The 16311-nt window shown below is 34.3% G+C and overlaps 1 protein-coding gene across 1 annotated transcript in view; it reads left to right on the forward strand.

Moving 5' to 3' along the window:
* The first annotated feature begins 5801 nt into the window (after window positions 1-5801).
* mRpL2 (mitochondrial ribosomal protein L2) overlaps window positions 5802-16311 on the forward strand; it is a 35766-nt gene continuing 25256 nt past the window's right edge. The window contains exon 1 of the mRNA XM_089107157.1: window positions 5802-5992. Coding sequence (XP_088963283.1) covers window positions 5835-5992 — 158 coding nt within the window. The 5' untranslated portion in view covers window positions 5802-5834. The remainder of the gene's footprint in view (window positions 5993-16311) is intronic.

Genomic DNA, 16311 nt, shown 5'->3' on the forward strand with positions numbered 1-16311 from the left:
TTTGGCCCAGATGAAAGCTCTGGCTTTTGCAAGCTCTGGCTTGTTCGGAGACCGGAGCATGGAAGATCTGTCAAAAAGTGATGCCGGGTATGAACACAGTTCGTGTTGAAAGTACTCAGATTCCGTGAGATTGATCCTCTTTACTAGCGTGATGAACCTCTGAAAAAAGGGAGTGGGGTCTAGTTCTTTGCAATCTCCACCTGGATTCTCCTTTGTAGTAGTTTGAACTGCCTGTTGTTTTCTTCGAAATAAAAATCAGCGACCAGCTTTCCAGACATAAATCAATGATTTTTTGGCCTAACTCTCTAGCAGAATCAACATTGGAAGATTCGTAGGCTGTCAGACCGTTGGTGATGTTTAATAGTTGAAGATCCTCATTAAATAGCGATCCTTTTTCTAGGAAATCGATAACGATCTAGATGTCTTTACAGTCTCTTGGCTGCCTCGGCTTGGACGTTTCCTCATGTTATCATCTAGTTCCATAAATAACTTGTGAGATACCCTCCATCAGATGATTTACTGCAGAGCAGACTGGTCGAGACAGAACCTATAAAGACCTTTGAACCTCTGTCATACCACTTCCATCGGTAAGGCCACCAGCTGTTTTGAGACAACACATGAGCTCCTGCTCAATGATAAGATCCCTGGAGAGCCTATCCCAGAATCTATCAGAATGTCTGATCACGTGCATCACATTCTGGAAGGCTTGATAAACGACAGGATGGGTTTCATACAGCTTGACCATTCGCTGGAGGCAAAGCTGGCAGGATTTTGTGTGATTTTTTGCCCAGATGGCGCAAGATAAGGTAGCATGTCAGAGGTGGATTTTAAGTGGAGGTCCCATGACCCAGATTGTTCGGCTCTTTATGAATTTCGCAGTACAGATACCATATCGGAGTATTGGAACTACAGTTTTAAGGTTATATACTGGAATAGTTCCAGTCTCTTCTTATCGATGAATCCCACAATTATTTGTATGGAAGGGTTTCCTTCTATATCTGCAACGGCCGCTTCTTTGTTCATAAGCTTTGTGTACAGGTTTCTGCGTTCCACTATTTCTTTAGGCTGCGGAATTGATAAAAAAACACTAAAACCTTCTTCGAGAAAGACCTCGGAGAGTAGAGCAGCATGTAACACAAAGTTAACTAGAAAATGGCCAAGTATTACCTTGGCGATTGCTTTCCCTCTAAGAAGATGGGGGACAGTGTTAGGTGCGTAGACAAATTCAAGAACCTCTCTAAGTTGTGAACCCTCCATGATGTAGCCAACTGATCCAAGGAAGCTCCTCATGGTGTGGAATCCTCCAAGTTTTGGAACAATATTTGAGAGCTTGGTATAATTTATTGCATACCAAGGTAATGAAAGTGGTGTACCTGCCTTCTGTGCGTTAACTGGTCTTCTAAACGATCCAACTATAATTTATCAGCCCACTTATTTTTTTTCTTACCAACAATCGCCGAATTAGTGGACAATAAGTGCTAAAAGAAACATGTCAAATGAAAATAACAAAGTGCATATTGATGAATATGAAACGGGCTTTCTAGTCGACACTACATGAGGTTGACTTGATTTTTGGGCTCAGCTCATCATTTTATGTCAGAATCGTCGCCTTCTGATAATATGGTGAAAAGAGGTCCCAAGGATGAGAAGGGTGAAGTCCCGTATTGATTATTATGAAACTCCTTTCTGGTACATTGTACATCAAATTTGTTTTCATTTTCGGGCTCAGCTCTTCTTTTTATATCGGGACGGTACTTCATATACAAAAAAAACGAGCATTTTCCGACGGTTTATTTTTTTAGACAGATCTGAAAAAGTTGAAACGAAAAGCAAATAGAACTGGTTTTGCGTTGACCTAGAATATGCAACATTGGATATGTTGTTCAGCTTCTTTTCCTCTACGCATGGTATAAAAATAATTTGTGTTGCAATTTGTTTGAGATCAACCCATATTTTTGGCCAGTTTGCCTATACTATACTGTCTGATATTTAGGAATGCAAATAAATATTTGATATCCAACAAATTTGAAGTTCTTTTAAACTCAGATATAAGTCTTATGTTCTTGACAGGTAAAAACCTATTCACAAAGAAAACTGAACAAAGAAAACCATATTTTGTAAAATGGTGGCAGTACTAAAAGATTTATTAGTTGCTAAGTTTATTGAATTTGATCGTATTTAATCAATACTTTTTCGAAATATGACTTCGAAAGAATTGATTTGTGATTGTTTGGTATGGAATGTAAAAATTTACTTACAAGAACGACGTATCGAGAAAAAATCAAGTATGTGAGTGTTGTTCCCGTCACAGAAGTAGTTAAATGTCAATTAACGATTGAGTTCTAGTTAACTAGAAAATGGTCACGTATTGCCTTGGTGATTGCTTTCCCTCTGAGAAGATGGGGGACAGTGTTAGGTGCGTAGACAAATTTAAGAGCCTCTCTATATCGTGAACCCTCCATGATGTAGCCAACTGATCCAAGGAAGCTCCTCATGGTGTGGAATCCTCCAAGTTTTGGAACAATATTTGAGAGCTTGGTATAATTTATTGCATACCAAGGTAATGAAAGTGGTGAAGCTGCCTTCTGTGCGTTAACTGGTCTTCTAACCGATCCAACTATAATTTATCAGCCCACTTATTTATTTTTCTTACCAACAATTGCCGAATTGGTGGACAATAAGTGCTAAAAGAAACATGTCAAATGAAAATAACAAAGTGCATATTGATGAATATGAAGCGGGCTTTCTAGTCGACACTACATGAGGTTGATTTGATTTTTGGGCTCAGCTCATCATTTTATGTCAGAATCGTCGCCTTCTGATAATATGGTGAAAAGAGGTCCCAAGGATGAGAAGGGTAAAGTCCCGTATTTATTATTATGAAACTCCTTTTTGGTACATTGTACATCAAATTTGTTTTCATTTTCGGGCTCAGCTCTTCATTTTATATCGGGTCGGTACTTCATATACAAAAAAAACGAGCATTTTCCGACAGTTAATTTTTTCTTATAGAAAAATCTGAAAAAATTGAAACGAAAAGCAAATAGAACTGGTTTTGCGTTGACCTAGAATATGCAACATTGGGTATGCTGGTCAGCTTCTTTTCCTCTACGCATGGTATAAAAATAATTTGTGTTGCAATTTGTTTGAGATCAGCCCATAATTTTGGCCAGTTTGCCTATACTATACTGTCTGATATTTAGGAATGCAAATAAATATTTGATATCCAACAAATTTGATGTTCTTTTAAACTCAGATATAAGTCCTATGTTCTTGACAGGTAAAAACCTATTCACAAAGAAAACTGAACAAAGAAGACCATATTTTGTAAAATGGTGACAGTACTAAAAGATTTTTTAGTTGCTAAGTTTATTGAATTTGATCGTATTTAATCAATACTTTTTCGAAATATGACTTCGAAAGAACTGATTTGTGATTGTTTGGTATGTTTTAACCATTTTTCTTTGAGAAAAGTAGAAATCCTGTTCAAACTGGTCCTACGTATACGTGATTACAGGAGAAAGGAGTTTTGGGAGAATTTGCTGACCAGCGAAGTGTCAAAAAATCTGACCATCGCAAACAGTTTTAAAATCAAACCAGAATAACAAATATTTCCAATTCCAGTTTTATGAATCTGAAATTTATTGTGTATTCCTTTTATTTATTCTTTTTCGTTATGCTACTTAGCTAGCTAGAGTTTGAAATACCTGGGGTTCAGGAAATGAGTGTTTGTTGCCTAAAAGTAAAACCACTTTAGAAGGCAGTCAGCGCAAAAAAAGAAAAAGGAAATAAAACAGAAATTAATTTTGCAACTTTTTACTGAAAACGATACAAAAATTCAAGCTTAGACCGCACCCGATATTATGTGCGCTAAGTAGTATTTGCGGAGGGAGAGCAATAGGAATCCTCCGTTTATATGGAGCGTGTCGTCAGATTTTCAAAAGAAAAAATTGCACAGTTGTTGACAATGCAGAAGAGATTGTAGTTTTGAGCAACCCAAGTCACTTTAAGCAATTCCGAAAATCTAATATCGTAGATTATATGCGCCATAAGAGAGGGTGTAGTTGAGCCAAATCTTGTCCCTTTGCTACATTTATGATTAAAGTGAAATAATTTTTAACCAAATTTAGCAAATATTGCTAAATTTTGTCATTTTTTACAAAGTGAAAAATTTGTCAATGTAACATTAGCTGTTGTATACAAATTAACGTGATTGCTGCTTTCCTCACTATTAGTTTTTTGTGATAGCTGATTTTCTTGAACAGTGCGCGGGCGTGAAGTATTACTTCCTTGTTCAAAAAACAGCCAGAGAAACAATTGGAATGTAAAAAATTACCTACAAGAACGACGTATTGGGAAAAACTCAAGTATGTGAGTGTTGTTCCCGTCACAGAAGTAGTGAAATGTCAATTAACGATTGAGTTCGGGCAGGACATCATTCGACGGCTAAAATTAACGAAAATGAAAAAAAAAAAATTTTGAATCACCATGGAAGATCTACAACGGAGTGGTTAAGATTTTGTGAAGAAATCTGGAGTGACTTAGATTTCAGTACGGAGAATTATGACTTAAGATTTAGGGACGATAAGGGTAGCAGTGAATTCTTCCGATGCTGGCTGCACACCGAAACAAAGCCGCGTGGAATCGTATTTTGCTTTGAAGATCAAGTTTTAAAATCATTCAAACTTTTTCTTTCCCCAGGTCATCACAGGTAATGCATCATAGCGTTATGGGTATGATCCTAAAACTCAGCAACAATCGACCTCGCTGTCCAATATTATTAAGCGGACATTAATTACACAGCGCAACTACAGGAAAAAACTTTTAGTACCTTCTCATTTTTAAACTTTCTTATTCTCATTGGTACATATTCAATATTGATAAGCCACTGACTCTTACCAACCAAGAGTTTTTTGGCATTAAGTTGATTACATATCAAGTTTCCAACTCTTTAATTACAAGTCGATTTTACACTTCTGGAGTATCTACGCAGAATTGATATAAGAACATTTCCTTACGACAAAACTTACAAATGAACTTTCAAATTGGGATGAATCCATTTATTTAGACAGTGAAAAAACAGGTACAAAAGTCCAGATATTTCGGTCACATACACAGCGACTGTCTTCAGTAGAAAGTATTTCTACTGAAGACGGTCGCTGTATATGTGACCGAAATATCTAGACTTTTGTACCTGTTTTTTCACTGTCTATATAAATTCATTTATCCCCATTTGAAAGTTTATTTGTTCGTCTTAGAACGGCAGTGTAGTCTAAGAAAACAACACCTAATTTAAAGGTGTTACGTCGAAAATGCGACAAAGCTTGTGACCTCCTTATCTATTGGGATTTATTGGATTGCTTTTAGTCATTGGGTATCAAAAGCTCCCGTCACAGAAGTCAGTGAAGTGGCAAACAGAATGGGAATACTTAAAGTTGCTTAAGCTCTGCAGAAAGAGATTTAATAGTTAAAAAATTATGTTAATTGGTTTAAGGGATGGAGGACTGTTCTTAGTAAATTATAATTCACTGACAGATTTTGCACCAATAGGTTGATAGGTTGCAATGGAAACAGATACTTTTTTGTTTCTGAAGTTGGTCTTTTAGTGAATAAGTTAGTGCCATAAAAACGCACTCCTAATTTAAAAGAGCTCTTAATTCCGAGGCCTTCCAGCCAGTTCGGCAGGATACAGAAATTTTAGGCTTGTCACACTTTTGGACAAAATCGCTTTTTCTGGACAATTTTCGGCTCTAATTTTTCCACGACGGCAACGATTTTAGTTGGTTACCCTGTTCAAAAGACCACGATTATATGGGGAAGATTTGGTTGGAAATATGAGTGAGGCATTAACCAGAATGTACACTTTAAGTTTTTCTTACTTAGCTGGAAAAAAAGGCCTCATTACTCCATGTTTTGCATTATTTGGTGTTCAAGCTCGTACAAAAGCCTTTAGACATGTTGAACTTCCAAAAGTTGGAGCAGCTAGATTGAGGTAAGTGACTTGGGGGGGGGACTCAAAGAATATTTGGGGGAGAGGCATAAGCTTAGAATTGGGGTTGCTGAGAGGGAAACATGCTAAGAAAACAATTTTTACTTTATAAAATGCAGAACAAATGTAGTTCACACATTTTGACTGCAATTCTAGGCTACTCTACCTCCCCTAGCATTCAAATAGGCCAAATTATATATTTCCATATAATTATGCCATGCATCAATGTTGTTTCAACTTTTCTGCCCTTAAATTGAATAAATGCTGACAAAATCAAGAAACAGAAAACACATGGGAAGTAGGGCCTATAGGCTAGGCTATAATTTGGGCTACATGATTGCACATTAGAGAAGGGATTTGGGTTAAAGTATAGTAGAATTGTAGTTAAAATGCATTAGCTATGGTTATTTTGCATAGCCTTTTATAAGTAAGAATAGGGTAGGCTATTTGCCTGGAGAACTAACTGGAGAGAAGTAAACATGTTAAAAAGACAATTCTTACTTCATAATATGCAGAATTTTGTAAGCCTAGGATAACAGCCATACATAAGGAAGCATGTTAAGAAAACAATTCTTACTTCATAATATGCAGAATAATCCTAGGGTAAAAAAAGGTAAATTTTTACCAAATCATAGGCTATTATTGACTTACAAATAAAGTGAATATACCACTTGATGTCTTTTTTTATGCTCTTTCCAAATATAATAATCATTTTTTGGTGGAAATGAATTTTACCCCCACCCCCATATATACCAATTCAGGGTATATATTTGCACATTAGGGGGGCGGGGGTAAATTTTAAACTTACCTCCCATTTACATCAGAAATAAAATTTAGTGGTATATTTCCTTTATTCATAAGTCAATAATATGATTTGGTAAAAATTTACCAAAAAATCAATATCCAATTGAGCAAAATTATATAAAACTCAAACCCTCACACCATGTTCCCAAATAGGAATTGAGAAGAATTAAATATGTCAATTAATATCTAAAAATCTAAGGTATAAATCAATATGGTTATTATTAAAATTCTTTAAAATCAAACACTTAAAATTCTTAGTTTATTGACTTCCCTTGAAGGACCTCTTTTGGAAATACCAATTATCCTTTTTTGGTGTATATATCCTTTCATTGTTTGAGTTTTTTTCACATAATAGGCAGTGCAATAGCTCTGCCTAAGTAATGAATAATGTTGGCACAATGTATTATTTATTTTTTGGTTTGTTGGTCTTAGACCAGGGCACTTTGTACTGAAGGAGTTGTCATAGAAACTTCAAAAAGGGCTCATTTGAATTGACATTGGAGTGGCTTGTGTCCTTTTTAACAGTTGAAAGTGATTGGAAGGCAACTAACACCCCTTCCACACCCACTAATTCCCCAAACACATCCAATCAAAATTTTGAGACAGCCTTTTTGCTCAGCATAGTTGATTTCCAGATAGAAATTATGTTTTTGATGAGGACACTCCCCCATAGCCCTCAGGGCAACGGTTGTAAGTTATGCCCTGGGGACATATAAGGTTTTCATAGAAACTTAAAAAAGGCTTGTTCAAATGGAAATTAAAAGGGCTAGTGCCCTTTTTAATAGTTGAAAGTAATTTGAGGGCAACTAACTCTCCTCTTATGCCCACCTTTTCCCCAAACACATCCAATCAAGATTTTTAGATAGTAATTTTGTTGTTAAAAGTTTTAGAAATTAGGTCTTTGAGGATGATAACCCCTCCTGAGCCCCCAGGGCAAGTTATGCCCTGGGGGTATATAAGGTTTTTATAGATAGTGATGTTGTAGATATTTCAAAAAGGGCTCATTTGATTGGATATTAGAAGGGCTTGTGCCCTTTTTATAGTTGAAAGTGATTGGAGTATAATTAACACCCCTCTCACATCCACCATTTTCCCAAACACATTCAGTCAAAATTTTGAGATAGCCATTTTGTTTGACATAGTTAAGAAGTCTGGAAATTATGTTTTTGAGGGTGACACTCCCCCCACAGCCCTCAGGGCAAGGGTTGTAAGTTATGCCCTGGGGGCATATAAGGTTTTTTTTATAGAAAGAATTGTTGTAGAAACTTGAAAAAGGAATCATTTGATTGGAAGTTGAAATGGCAAGTGTACTTTTTAATAGTCAAAAGTGATTGGATGGCAAGTACCCCCCCCCCTCTCACACTCACCATTTCCCCTGGACACATCCAATCAAAATTTTGAGATAACCATTTTGTTCAACATAGTTGGAAGGTCTGGAAATTATATCTTTGAGGATGACAACCCCCTCACAGCTCTAAGGTCTAGGGTTGTAAGTTATGTGCTGGGGCATGTAAGGTTTTCATAGAATGTGTTGTTGTAGAAACTTGAAAAAAGTCTCATTCAATTGGAAATTGAAAGGGCTAGTGCCCTTTTTAATAGTCAGAAGTGATTGGAGGGCAACTAACCCCCTTCTCACACCCATAATTTCCCCACATCCAATCAAAATTTTGAGATAGCCATTTTATTCAACAGTTGAAACTTCCGGAAATTAGGTCTTTGAGGATGACACCCCCCCAGCCCTCAGGGCAAGGGTTGCAAGTTATGCCCTGGGGGCATATAAGGTTTTTATTGAAAGAATTGTCATAGAAACTTCAAAAAGGCTCCTTCAATTGGAAATTGAAAGGGCTAGTGCGTTTTTTAATAGTTAAAAGTGATTGGAAAACAATTAACACCCCTCTCACACTCACCATTTCCCCACACACATCCAATCAAAATTTTGAGATTGTCTTTTTGTTTAACATAGTTTAAAGTTCTGGAAATTAGGTCTCTGAGGATGACAATCCCCTCACAGCCCTCAGGGCAAGGGTTGTAATTTATGCCCTGAGGTCATATAAGGTGTTCATAGAAAGTGTTGTTGTAGAAGCTAAAAAAGGGCTGATTTGATTGGAAGTTGAAAAGGCCAATGCCCATTTTAATAGTTGAAAGTGATTGGAAGGCTTGAACTTTTTATAGTAAAGATTGATGTCAGTACAAGATATTATCATTTTTTCCTTTTTTTTGTTTAGCCCAATACAAATGAATATGCATTGTCAGTTTAATATACATATACTGATATTTAGTTATCAAATGTTAATATTATTTGATTTAATAAAGTTATAAACGTAAAAACATTTATATTTTTTCAGTAAAGTGCAAATTATGTTCTGGCCTTGGGAAGATGTAGGGGTTTTGAGCCTTACTCATGTTTATTTATGCTTGTTTTGAGTTTGACTCAGTTATTTGTTGTAATTTCTGTTTGTTTTAGGTTTCATTTATTTATCAATGTTGATTTGTGGTAGTTTCACACTTGGTAGATTGTTTGATTTTATTTTTGCTCATTTTTGGTTTAATGGAGTTCTTTATTTTTTTTTGAAAAACATATTTTGTGGAAAAAGTTTTTTTTTAATTAATATTAACAAATAGCCTAGCTGATTGTCTTTGGATTTTTAAAGTTTAACTTTTATTGCTTGATATTTATTCTATAAATTACAAATATTATGGTTACCTGCATTTGACATTATAGAAAATTGTTTCTTTGTATCTGAACAATAGAATATTGTTCATCATAACTATAAAGAAAGCAGTATAAAATCAAACATAATAGAATATTATGTTTTCTTTAATTATAAAGAATGAGAAAAAAAGTTATACAGGTGACTTTTTATGCCTCATTCTTTTATAGAGCAGACATAAATAAAGTCATACAGATGACTTTGTACACATTGTTCTATTTTGAAGCAAACACAAATAAAGTCATAAGGATTGCTTTTTGTATCTCATTCTTATAAGTATAGCATGAAAAAAGTAATACAGAGGAATTTTTTGGTTTTCCTTATTAACTGTAAAGTTAAATGTAGGAATATTGAAAACACATTTTAAACAAAAGTGTATTTTTGTGTTTTATTTCACTGTTGTATTATTTAGTCATAATCAAAATGTTTCAATATAGATATTGTAGACGATGCACCTAAATGTCATACAGAAGACATTATACTGCTCCAGGTCTATATAAAGAAAACAATAAAATAGCTTACAGATGACTTTCTGTCATATCATAATGACACTATTGATACTTGTGTCAAAGAGCGTGGGAGGAGGGGTGGGGGTCAATTTTGAAAAGAAAACCAAAAATGCTCAGAATAAAATTAATGGGATCTGCCTCTCAAAGGAAAGGCTCACAGGCCCTTCTTGCTCCGTTTTTGATGGCAGGTAGAAGGGGGAGTCAATTTGGGAGGGAACACCAAAAATGCTTGGAATTAAAAATAAATGGCATCTTTCTCAAGAGGAAGGCCAAGAGACCCCTCCTTCCCTGTTTCTGAGGGGAGGGGGTAAATTGTGAGGTAAAACTAAAAATGCTTGGAATTGAGAAAACAATAGGTTCTGTTACTGAGAAACCCCTCCTTCCCCATTTCTGAGGATAGAGGGGGGGTCAATTTTGGAGGGAAAACTAAAAATGTTCAGAATTGAAAACAAATGGGGTCTATCTCAAGAGGGAGGCTTAGAGACCCCTCCTTGCCTATTTCTGAGGACAGGGGGAGGTGTAATTTGAGAGGGAAAACCAAAAATATATGCATGTATTGGAAAACCAGTATATACTTTTATTCAAGATATATTTTTTATATTCCTACATGAAGTTTTGTAATGAAAACCAAAAAAGTGACCTGTATGACTTTTATCATTCTAAATAATGAGAGAAAACAAAATATTGTCTTTTGTTTGACTGTATACTGCTTTCTATATAGTAGTAAATGACAACATTTGATCCTTAGTACCAGTACATAAAGGATCCATGACCATTATGGTCAAATGCTACAGACCCCAAATATTAAATATAACTTTTTCTTTTCAATTGCTTGTCAAAACAGAGACCACATTTACTCCCATTGGACTGGCTCTAGTGAGAAGTGATTGGCTCTACACTTGCATTGTGTTGTGCCATAGCTACATGGGGACTGTCCAAAAACCTGTCTCTATTTTTCTGAAATACCAAAAGAAAATTGGTCTTTTGCAAAGTGAGGTATTTTACCCTAGTTAACACATTTTGCAGGTGGAGAACCTTTATCTTCACTCCTTTCACTGCTTTACAGTTTTTTTTTTTAACAAATTGCTGAAAAATAAACATGGATTCCACCCCATTTTTCTTTTTTCAAATACTGTATATGTAATTTAACACCATCAGTGCCATCTAATTATTTCTCACAAAAAACATGTCAACAGACATATAGTGATAAATTAGGTTAAGTTAGGTTAGATGGTCTTTGGGCATTTGTTTACAAACGCTTTTCATGATTTGGACAATAAATACAGATATTTAGGAATATGATAGAAAAATTGGATATACGAGGAAAGTAGTGAAGACAAAGTTTCTCCCCATGCAAAATGCGTTAACTAGGGCTATTCTACATATTATGAAGCAAGAATTGTTTTTCCTTATGGATAGCTGGAAGCCTAGGCTTATACCTGCATAATAGTGGTAGTTAACACATTTTGCATGCAGCCTCTCTATTCTTTACCACTACTCCCTGCCCCCATAATGTGTAAAGATATAGCCCAAATTATATATATCCTATCTTAAGAAAACAATTCTTAATTCATAATATGCAAAATAATCATAGTTAACACATTTTGCATGCAGCCCTGCTATACTTTATCCTCCTCCTCCTAGTGTGCAAATATATAACCCAAATTATATATTTCCTATCTATTCTTGCAATGTGTCTCAGTTGTTTCAACCCATGTACCTGTAAATTGAATCAACTGTGACAAAAAAATAACACTGGAAGAACAAGTTATGGGTGGCAGAATTCATTGAAAATATATAATTTGGGCTATATATTTGCACATTAGGGGGGGGATAAAGTGAAGCAAGGGTGCATGCAAAATGTGTTAACTATAATTTATTCAGCATGTTATGAAGTAAGAACTGTTTTCTTAACATGTTTCCTTCTCTCTAGTTAGTTTTTGAGGCAAATACCAAATTATCTTGCTTGCTTGGTTAGGCTAGGATAACAGTTGAAGATGGTGATTATGCTGAACTACTAAAACAAAAATTTTGAAACTGCTATGGTTACACAGTTAAGGGGCAATTAAGTTTTTGATACCTGCCATAAATGTAGATGCCTTCAGTTTATGTCACTTTAGAGGTAGGGAAGAGACAGTATCACTATGCTTATTATGACACTACAAAGCCAGACATACCTGTTGTACTTGTAACTAGTTTCATTTGTCTTGTGCTATTCCGATTGGCTACAAATGCCATTTTCAGAACTTTATATTTTCATTTGTTGAATTATTTCCTGAACTCAAGCATGAAAGGGGCAAGATTGGACATTAAATTTGGAACAATATTGAATATTGTCCAAAGTTGCCGTATTTCCAAATTAAACCCAGGCAGATAAACTAATGTAGTGCTATTGTGAAAATTGAATACAGTGCTTTCTAAAATGGAATTTGTCTATTTGTGAAGGAAATGAGAAAATAATAATAACAAGAAAACACTTAAAAATCAATAATACAATGAAACACAAGCAATGTAAAAAATCTACCATAGTCCACTATTACAGGTTATTACTGGCTAAGCTTGTCCAGGTAAAATTTAAAAGCTGTGATTAAAACTAACCTCTAATACCAATATCCAACAGGAAATACTTACACTTTATAAAACGATTTTGCCTCTTGGAAAAACTCCTGTTCTTGCACATGCAATCCCCTTAGTTTTAAGGGAATTTGAATGAAATTTTGAATCCTAATGTTAATTAAAGGTTTTTGTAAAGTAGAACCTCACTTAAAGTAAAGAAATAGTCATGATATGTTCTGAAGAAGAATAGTGACACATTTATTAATAAACTAACACTTAACACTTTTTTATTTTTTATTTTATTTTAACCTAAAATAGAGTAAGCCAATCAGAGTAAGGCTTGTCTTGTTACATTTTAACAGTTATCAGAACAATACACAAAAGACAATATACAGGAAATGAGCCCCTTAGTATTGATTGGTACCACAAATAACTAATAAACTCTTTAGGCTGAACACATTACAAAAAAATAAGCAAATACAACAGAATTCACAAAAGAGACCAATTCATTAAACTGTTTTTAGGGTCACTGAGTAAAACAAACCATACAAATGCCACAAGTATTATGGTTCTTTATACTGCCCTTCATAAAAGAGGTCCAACCAAAGCGGTTTTAAAAGCTGTAACATTATTTCTTGAAACAACATCATCAGGTAACATGTTCCATGATCTAATGGACCGGTTTACAAAATAACTTTGTCCAGTCTTTCTTAAAATCCTTTTCTGATACAATTATAATCTATTTTGCTGTGTTGGTGAATAATGGCTAAACTGATAGAAATCACTAATGTCAAATTGTCAACACATTTATTAATTCGAAATGCATTAACTAAGTCCATCTATACCTCCTGAATTGCAAAGAGGGTAGGCTCAAACATCTTAGTATGTGCTCATAAGTCAAGCACTTCCAAATAAGGAATAAATTTTGATACCTGTTTTTGCACTTTTTCATTAAGCTGTGAATCAGATTTTTTTGTAAGATACCACACAGATGTGCAGTATTCAACTAATGGTTGTGTCATTATTTTATACAGCTTAGTAAAGCTTTGCAGGTTAAACCTTCTTTTGATACAAACCACACTGTAATTGTCTTTATGTGATACAGCTAATACTTGTTTATCAAACCTCAACTGGTTATCAAATCAACACTAAGGTCCCAAATAGAGTCAACAGAACATATTACAACTTCACCAATAGAATACTGGTATGCTACAGCATTCACTAGATAATTCACTACATGACATTTTTCCTGATTAATAGTCATTGGATTTAAACTACACCAATTAACCAATGTATTTAAGTCATTCTGTAGAAGAGCCACATTATTCGGGGAAGATACGCCCTTGTAAAGCTTTACATTATCTGCAAACATTTTGATTTACTATGTTGAATTACCTGTGGCAAATCATTTATAAATATACAAAACAGAACTGGTCCTAAGCAACTATCCTGAGGGACTCGGCTCAAAACACTACACTGGTCAGATAAGGTAATAACCCTAACATTCTGTAACCTATGTATTAGGTAATCTGTAATCCAAGCCAGAATTCTCAATCCAATCCCATAATTTTGACATTTTTTCAATGGTAGAGGTATTGATACCCTGTCAAACGCCTTACAAAAATCAACATAAACACAATAAAACTTTTGACCTAAGTCAGCAATCATTTAACAATCATTAATTACCTTTATTAGCTGAGTATCACAAGACCTGTTTTTCCTAGCACCATGTTGTGCTATATGCCAAAGGTTAATTTTTTCAAAATAATTGTGGACCTGATCAACAATTACTTTTTCCATGATTAAAAAAATATTAAAGTATTTGAAATAGGTTTTTTGCCCAAAATTAAATAAAAAAAAGACAAGATTAGAAACAGGAATGATATGAAAACAAATAAGATGAGTTTCTGTACTCTTTTCTAAGAGTTTACAAAACTATTTGCCATGAATGAGCATCTATAAATAATAACATTGGTCTTTTTTCTTCTTTTCGTTTGAGGTTAGGTAGACTGGCTAAAAGTTCTTCTTAAATCATTAGTAAACTATTATTCTGTAAACCCAAAAATATCAGCTAAACTTGAACACCTGGTTTCATCCCAGAAGCCAAAGAAACAGATACTGTTTTGAAACGAAATGACAGAAAAAAATAAATGTTTCCCTTAGAGTTTTTTGTTCAAAGTTTTGTGGATTACTAGAATTGCATAATCAAGGCAGCATCTTAAGACCTATTGTAGCTTGTACAAAATTCCCTATTTCTAAGTTTGAAAAATGGCTGTGCACTGCCTTTAAAGCTCTGCTTTATTCCCAAAAATCTTGTGTAAAATATTCAATGGATCTTGTAGAAACATTTACATATCTGAAAATTCTATATTAAGCAGCTTTGAATTAATCTCTATGTATACTAGTATTGATGTTTCAAAATGGGAGCCAATATTTCAAAACAAACTTGAAAACAATTATCATCTAATCAAAAAATCAGCAATAGGGCTAGACATTGAGGTTCTCATGAATTTAGTTAAGTTATGTTACAAATATTTCTATGTACTTACAATTTCAGCTTGGAATTATGGTGAAGACAAACTTAAAGGCTATCTAGACCATCCAAATTCTTATTATAGAAACCAGCAGAAAAATACCTTTTTTAAATGTGTTTATTATGCATTGTTTAAATAAACTTGATTTTACAGAAAACCAACACAGTATAATAGATGCCTTCACTTCAAGTCTAACCATCGTGCACAGGTTAAAAGAGGCGTGGTAATATGTCTTGTTGATTGAGTACTAAATATTTGTTCAAAGCTGTATATTCAGCAAGAAATAGATTCTTTTAAAGACATTCTTTTGGCAATGACCAAGGAATCAAACAAATTGTCTGCGAAGCAACTGAAATCAAGCAAAACTTAAATAATAATACATCTCTAATCAAAAACTTGGATGAGTACACACGTAACCCTATGTAAACAAATTTAATTATTGAAAACAAGCTAATAAACAATAAAATCAGGAGCCAATCAAAATAAACCCACTCCCAAAAGAAATACAAGAATAGCAGCAAAAAAAACCAACAAATATTACAATAAAGAATTGTACCAATTTTTAATCATTCCAGGTAGCTTGAATGAATAACTCTTTTGTTTTGTAAGTCTTGGCTGAACCTATGTAAGGTGACAAAGCTTGGACTCTTTTGAAGAATTTTTTTAATGGTTTATTAATGTGATTTTTTAGTAAGTTTGTTTTGTTTTAATTTGTTTTATATTGTGTTTTGCTGATGAGAGCCGTATAGCCAAAATATTTGAATAGAATGTACAACCTTATAATTCATTGTCTTCAAAAATTTCTCATTATCTTCTCCTTTATTTTGTGTAAAACCATTTGGTGTGGGAAAGGAAATAGTGCTATTTGAGAGAATGCAGCACTGAAATTGCTGAGTAGCCTATTTGTTTGAATTTTTAAACTCACCAAAAAAAATCTTCCATGGCAACACTAGGATTTTCAATCAAATGTTTCTACAACTACCCCTTCTGCAGAGAGAAGTTTTATTTAAAGGAAGAAAACTCATCTCTACTCTGTGAAGTACAGTCCCACCTTATTGTCTTGGTAATGTTTGCATTGCAATATATCATCAGTTATTCATTGAAATGACAATTCTTGGTAAATAGAAAATTATCTGATATATAGGTGCTTAGCCCACACAACAGGCAAAAGTTCTTAGAGGTAAAGTCTTTTCTGAAGTTGAGCAATA

The sequence above is a fragment of the Artemia sp. Qi Xiang Cuo genome, chromosome 21, assembly GCF_049724085.1.
Source record: "Artemia sp. Qi Xiang Cuo chromosome 21, ASM4972408v1, whole genome shotgun sequence".
NCBI lineage: Eukaryota > Metazoa > Arthropoda > Branchiopoda > Anostraca > Artemiidae > Artemia > Artemia sp. Qi Xiang Cuo.